Below are 7,666 nucleotides of genomic sequence, written 5' to 3' on the forward strand. Positions count from 1 at the left end.
TGGNGTATGGGGTCTGAGGTGTCCCAAAGCTTGTGTTGGCCTGCTGGTAGACAGAGCTAGGGCTTGGGTGAATCCTGGGGCTGGTGTCTGCCCACTGGTGGGCAGCGTCAGGATACAGGAGATCCTGGGGCTCTGTCAGGCCCACTGGTGGATAAAGCTGGGTCATGGGGATAGTGCCGGCCCATTGGCTAGCTGAGCCATGTCCTGGGGCCTCTGGCTTCAGGGCCCACATTCTCAGAACTGGTTTTGGACCATTGGTGGGTTGGCTGGTTCCTGACACAGCTGGCTGTGGGGCCTGGGGTGTCCCAAAGGTTGTGTTGGCCCACTGGTAAGTGCAGCCTGATCCTGGGGTACTGTCTAAGGGGCCCAAGTTGTCTCAGAGCTTTTATTGTCCCCCTGATGGTTGGGGCTGAGGACCAGCAAGTCCTGGGACTGGTGCCAACTGCTGGTGGCTGGGCCAGGTCCTGGCATAGCACGCTGTGGTTGTTCTGGGGCTGGTGTCTGTCTGCTGGTAGGTGGGGTTATATTTCCACCCAGCTAATTGCTTGATCTGAGGTGATCTAGTACTTGTGCCTATAGGCTGGTGAGTGGGGGCAGGGCTGGGGCTGGGTCCCACGCCTAATAAGCTAGAGGGAGGATTCCAAAATGGTGCTTTGCAGTGCCAGTTTCAGTGTGGTAGAATTAACTCCCAAAAATGGTTGCCACCAGTGCCTGTGTCCCCAGAGTGAGCTCCATTTCCTCCTGCCTCTCTGGAAGACTCTTCAAGATCACCAGTAGGTCTGACCCAGGCTCTGTTCAAATTACTGCTGCTTCCCTGTGTCCCAGAGCATGTGAAATTTTGTGTGCACCCCCCCCCCTTTAAGAGTGGGGTCTTTCTTTTCCACTGGTCTCTGGGTCTCCTGAAAGTAAGTTCCTCTGACCTTAAAAACCAAACATTCTGGGGTCTCGTCTTCCCAGCACAGGACCCCTGGGCTGGGGAGCTTGATGTGGGTCTCTTACCTCTTGCTCCTTCTGGAGAACCTCTATACTTATAATTATCTTCTCATCTGTAGGTCTCTCACCTCAGGATATGGGTCTTGACTATACTGCAGTTTCTCCCCTCCTACTCATCTACTTGTGGTTCCTTCTTTATATCTTTAGTTATAGAAATCTTTTCTGGTAGGTTCCAGTCTTTCTCACTCGTAGTTGCTCTGTAAATAGTTGTAAGATTTGGTATGCCCGTGAGAGGAGGTGAATTCAGGGTCCTCTTAGTCCACCATCTTGGGAACTCTTCAACAATAATTTATTATATGACTCTCCATTTGGTAGAATTCTAGTCCATTTAATTCTAGAGCAAAATTTTTAAAAATTTACACAAGTTATGTCATGATGGGAGAAAGGTTTTCTTTGTAAGCAGAATACCATTTTTTATCTAAGCACAGATCTCATGAGCTATTCCTAATCTTCATGTCTATTTCATATTTTTTCATATGCTTTAAAATCCAGTTCTAATTCTTGTTTTTATAGGGAGGAATAGTATCAAAATCACCTACAGTTAACTCTAATGGGGTAAAGGGTATTATTTTTTATAAAAAACCCAGGAATTTCTGAAATCCCATGTCTCCACATTGGCCCCTTTTGAAACTTAACTACTCTACAACTATCCTCTCCCAGCCTTCCCCACCCAAATGCCTTCAGTTAATCATGGAAGTTAAGTTTATGATCAAATGGTAGAGGTGAGGATGGGATAATTTTAAGAGTCATGTATTTTTTTTTAACATCTTTATTGGAATATAATTGCTTTACAATGTTGTGTTAGTTTCTGCTCTAGTGTTTCTTTAGGGAAAAATGCTATTTTAATTATGGGGAGTGGGGAGCCAGGGAGAAGGAATTCTTAAAGGGAAGCTACTAGGCTGTAGTTATCGTGGTACTTCTCAAGACCTTACATTTTATGTTATGATTATAGTTAAATTTTTAATTTGCCCTATTTATTTTTTAAGTACAGGACTGACTCCTACAGTAAAGTGAATGGGCTGGTATTTAGTTACTTAATAATTTTTTTAAACGTCAGAAAGTAAGCACTGTTCTGGTTCCTCCAGGGTGTTTCAGTAAAGACCAGGTATACTTGGATGGCATCCTGCAAATCCTCCGATATAGAGAGACCATTGACTTTCATCTACTGACGGCCCTGGGGAAGGTGAGTGAAACCAATGGCACAGAGTCCGCAAACGTACCAGGTCAACATTTCCTCCAGCTCATTTCATGATTAAATAAGACTCAAGTTGAAACTGTTTTTATTTTATTGTTGGAGTAATTTTCCTTTATGTGATAACAGGAGGGAAGAAATGAGGTTCTGTCACAGAACCAAATTACAATATTTCTTTGTGGACAGTAAGAGAGAAAGAAGGGAATAGGAAATTTGGGAATATATTATTAGTTTTTATATGCATATTTTCCTGAAGTATTTTAAAGTAAGCTGCAGGTATAACTCTACTCCCCTTCATACTTCAGTATGTATCTCCCAAGAATAAGGATATTCTGACATGACCATATGTTTTCTAAAGAAATTTATCATTGATTCCATATAATATCTTAAAAAAGTATTTTATATTCCCCAGATCATCTCCAAAATGTCCTTTGTAGCTCTTTTTCATGACCCAGGATCCAGTCAAGATTTATGCCTTGCATTCACTTATCATCTTTAATCTCTTAATTTATAACAGTCCCCCTCACCCTAGTCTTTTTTTATGACATTTTTAAGAATCCAAGAAAATTTCCTTGAGAATTCCTAGAATCTGGACTATCAGATTGTTTCCTTGTAATTAGCTTTAGGTTAAACATTTTTGCCAAGAATACTAAAGTGAGTCATGCATTTTTCAGTGCCTCACATTAGAGAGATATTTTGTCCCATTATTGGTGATACTGTGTATAATCACCTGGGTTAGTTACTGCCAGATCTCTCCATTATAAAGGTACCTTTCCTCCATTAATAAGTAATTTGTGGGATGATACCTTCAAATGTACCATTGTCTAACAGCCTTTCCAGAAATGATTTTAACATCAATTGATGATTTTTGCCCAAATCACTTACTACACTGGTGGTTGCAAAATAGAGATCTTTGAATTCTGTTACATTTCCCTCCACTTTTTTATTCAGCTCTTCCAATGGCTGCTCCTGTGTTTTTTAAAACATATCTACATGTTTTCAAGCAAAATGTCTACATGTTTTCAAGCAAAGTAAAATATTCTGGGCTCACCTTACACTTTTCCTACCCAAATCTGAGATGAGATGTTTCTCCAAGGAAGTCTTGATTCTTTTTAGTGGGAAATGGTATTTAGAAAACAAGACTTGAGCACGAGGTGTGCACATCACTACTGGAGTGCTGATGCTTCTGGACCTTTTCAATGAGCATATCATATATTTGTTTTAAATCATAAGGGCAGTCTAATTCAAATCAGACATCACAAGGTCTTTTTACATCTCCCTTCCCATTCCGTATGTGTATCTCTTTTCTTAAAATGAGAACCTTATTTCCCAACATCAGTATATTTACTCATTCTCTCCTTATAATAAACTCAGAGTGGTTTAAGATAAATTACAAAACCATGCCAATATCAACACCAAACCTATTTCTTATAACCTATTACACTTAGTGATATAAGTACTCAATTTTAACTGAAATATAAATAAAACTTAATATGAACATGATTTATTTAAAGCCTTCCTACTGAACCAGGAGGAGTGTTGATCAGAAGATAATAGTACTTAAAGCCAGCTATGTTTTGGAATTTAAAAGTTGAAAGATAATTTATAGAACTTAAAGTTTCACCCCTAAACTTAATATAATATTTATGAAAGACTGGCTTCTTCAGTGAATGAAAGAGATGTGAAATTTTTAAAAATACTTAAATTCTCTTGCTTTTATTTTGATATTTTTAACACAAAACATTATTTCTCAAATAGAAAAAGGAATTTAATGTATAATTGTGCTGATTTTCCTAACTTAATAATACAGTATTTACATTCTAATTATTTTCTTATTTATTTACTTATTTAAATATTTATTTACTTTGGCTGCACTGGGTCTTAGTTGCAGCACACGGATCTTCATTGTGGCATGTGGGCTTCTTAGTTGCAGCATGCAGGATCTAGTTCCCCAACCAGGGATCAAACCTGGGCCTCCTGCATTGGGAGCACAGAGTCTTACCCACTGGACCACCAGAGAAGTCCCAATTCTTATATTTAGATTTAGGCAGGAGATTTGTTTAGGTTTAGTCTTTCACACACATACATTAAGTTTAGTTGTTTAATTTCTAGACAAACTGTAGATCCAAGATAGATTGTTAAATCAAATACTGACTTTTGATTTTTAAAAATATGGTCATGGTATGAAGGGGCAGATAAATACATTCTTATTTAACACAGTAAATTTTGTTATTTTCCAGGTATTAGAGAGTAATTTCAAAAACAGTCTACATAAAGTTTCACTTAAGACCAAAGGAAGAAATTGCTCTTCAAAATCTAACTGGTAGTCACATTTAAAAAGTAACCCATCTTCCTTTTTTCAGGTATCTTATGAAGATGTGGATCGCTTAAAAGGATTGGCAGTTACTGAAAACATGAGGGTCCCTCACTTTCTGCAGGACCATGGCCGATATATGGAACACTTAGAGAAGATCATGGAAGTGAATGAACTGACTGACAGGGAACTGAAAGATCTTATATATTAATTAGCATTCTTGCAAACATAGCTAAGCTATACCTCCATGTATATTACCAATTAGGTGCAGTTAGCACCAGCAGATTTATAAATGAAGAATGACTGTTTACATGAGTTTTCTGAAGAATGATCTGCAGTATTCAGCTGAATATTTAGGTTAAGAGCAAACTTTAAACTGTTTCCCTAAAATGTTTCTATAGGCTACAAGGGAAAGTTACTCCTGTTTTCATCTGAATCTCAACAGAGTCAGATGAAAATACTGCTGATGGGTGTTTTTGAGGAATCTTGGTCAAATTGAGTGATAAACTTCTGCCTGAGCACCAAGACCAGCTCTTACTAGAGATGGAATTCCTGTGTTGTTCAAACTCCAAGGTAATATTTTATTTAATAAATAATGGTAATTATTCTCCTTTGAAAAATTAGTCTGTGTTATGCTCCCAAAAGCTAGAAAATAAGAAATTTAAGATTTCTTATTTTCTTATATGTTAAGTAATGTTAAAGGGAGGGGAAAAGCAATTTGAAAAGTTCTCATAGTTCTTTATTTTACACATTATTGTTTCACCTTATCAGCTTATAGGAACTAAAGTAGAAGATTACCATGTTTTGTCCAGTTATCCCTTAACTAAACTCAGTTTTCATCTGCTGAAACATACTGGACACCTTCAAAATTTTAACCAAGTTTTAGGGTCTTTCCTTCCCAAGTCTCAGAGGTTTTTCTACATAAATCAAAATAGTTGGGGAAGAGAGAAGCTACTTACCTTTTTTATTAAATGGAGCAATGAGCAGGGGATAAATCAGGTAGGAGCTGGATGTTGACTGGGTAGCATCTACAGTAAGCTTGACTATATACTCTGAGAAACAGAATTTCTGGGCATTGTCATTTGATAAACTGGCTTTGTGATGATATTGGCTCAGTATTTTATCAAAATCTTTGACTTCATCAAGCCAATAATGACATACTTTGAATTTCAAGAATGTGAGTTCTGTTTTACTACATTTCTCCTGCTAAAAGCTTATATCTAGCTTTGTAATTTATCAATTTCACTATATACTTGGATAGGTATAATAGGTATACTTGGGATCAAGTAGTTTTTCAAACTTATTTTAATCAGAAAGAATACAGCTGTAAACACCCCATTCAAAATTGCTACTGTGATTTCTACCCAAAGTCTGTCTATCTGAGAGTTTATCTTTACCTCAATTCAGACTTAAATATGGTGCTAACACTGGTAGATGTATACTGCAAAGCCTGGTTCACATTCACATTTTAGAAACTCTTTTGCAGACAAGGTTATGGGATTTTTCTCTTTCATATATCTAGAAGGGCTCGCCTCAAAGAATGATATACTTCAACAAACCTCCAACAAACATGATATACTCTAACTGGCACCTGGCAGTTCTTGCAAAGCCACGCATTTCACCTTTGGCAGTAGCAGGCAAGGCCCTTTAGAGTACTGAAGGTGCCCATACCTGTGTCATGCTGGCTGGAGTGTGACCTGCACTGGGGCTGGGGGCACAGTGCACCAACACTAACCAGACACCAGAAGACCACTCTTGTCCTCTCAAGCATTATTTCCTTGTAGCAGAGTCATCCAGTTTCAGCTCTGTGTAGTGTTTTCTGACTTCATCTTCAGACTTATCAAAGGTAATTGTGAAAACAATGTCTTATTAGCTGGAATTGAAGTACAGACAGAAATGGCAATATTTATGTCCTGTGACTTAAGGTCAAATGATTATAAATTCAGCATTTGTAGGCAATAACACTGCTAATGTTTAAATATAAAGGAAAATCACAGCAGCCTTAATTTCCTATTGGTAGGATTGTTTGTAGTGGTTATAGTCCCTGAATTTTAAAATGGATAGATGTTATATGATCCAGAAAAGGAAAAGCTTTCTTGCCTTACTGCTTTGATATAAAGACAAAAAACATGAGCACTATCCAGACAAAAAAAAAAAAAAACGACCTTAAATCACATTAAGATATTTCAAAAGTTAGCAATGAACCAAAAGTAGTTTAAGATTAGCAGAAATACTTAAATAAAGAGCTCTAAGCTTTAAAAGTTGAGATTGAAGATTTAATGTTTATTCTCTTTCTTGAAATAGCATTAAGGTCAGTTTTGTTCTCTAAAATAAAGTTTTTATAAATAGAAAATTATAGCCGCAGAACTTAGGAGAATAGTTGAAGATCATATTCGTTTTAATTAGAAGAGTCATTTGCTATAGGCTATTGATCATTAGGATTTCATCAATTTTTTCCACTGAAATCCTAACAAACATATAGTTGTATCAAATACAAATTCTGATAAACTGTTTGTTAGGTTTTCACACCAGACAGTTTCAAAGTAAAACAGTCTGCAAACATAAATCCATAGTCTTCATTTCTTTATATTTTCAATCTTTGAGCATTTTGTGTCTAGCTGTAATAGAAATAAATAGCACTGAGGTTCTCAGATGAACTATTTGGATATATATGCATGCAAATTTCTGTTCTTTTAAAACCTAATTATATTTTTATTGTGGTATTTCCAGGTTTTTTATTGTGGTAATTATTGAAAATACCATCAATCATGTTTGTCTTCTAGTATTCTTATTTATAGAGAAATATTATATTTGCCACACTCTACCTTTCCCCTAATTAGTTCAGCATATACTCCCATGGGGCATAGGGAAAAGGAGAGAGGGAAAATTCTGTCTTAATTTACTACCCTGTTTATTGAATAAACTTTTATGCAGAACCGATTGAGGAGCAGAATCTGTGCTGAGTGTCAGAGGTCCTCTGATGAAGACTAGAAATGTTCCACAGTCCAGTGAGGAAGAGTGGCACAGACCCAGGTTACAGCACTGCCAGTACCATACCCAAAAAGTGTTACCAAAAGAATGTAAACCATAGTAAATGGGCCTGTTCATGTGTTTGAAGCACAGAGACAAAGATCACTTGCAAAGTAGTGAGTATTTACAGTATTTTA

The 7,666-nt window shown here is 37.1% G+C and overlaps 1 protein-coding gene across 5 annotated transcripts in view; it reads left to right on the forward strand.

Moving 5' to 3' along the window:
* KIAA0895 (KIAA0895 ortholog) overlaps positions 1-7,387 on the forward strand; it is an 89,521-nt gene extending 82,134 nt beyond the window's left edge. For all 5 annotated transcript variants that reach the window (XM_036862735.1, XM_036862731.1, XM_036862732.1 and 2 more), the window contains 2 exons: positions 2,079-2,176; positions 4,549-7,387. In XM_036862735.1, coding sequence (XP_036718630.1) covers positions 2,079-2,176; positions 4,549-4,710 — 260 coding nt within the window. In that variant the 3' untranslated portion in view covers positions 4,711-7,387. The remainder of the gene's footprint in view (positions 1-2,078; positions 2,177-4,548) is intronic.
* Positions 7,388-7,666: the final 279 nt, after the last annotated feature.

The sequence above is a fragment of the Balaenoptera musculus genome, chromosome 9 (assembly GCF_009873245.2).
Source record: "Balaenoptera musculus isolate JJ_BM4_2016_0621 chromosome 9, mBalMus1.pri.v3, whole genome shotgun sequence".
Lineage (NCBI taxonomy): Eukaryota > Metazoa > Chordata > Mammalia > Artiodactyla > Balaenopteridae > Balaenoptera > Balaenoptera musculus.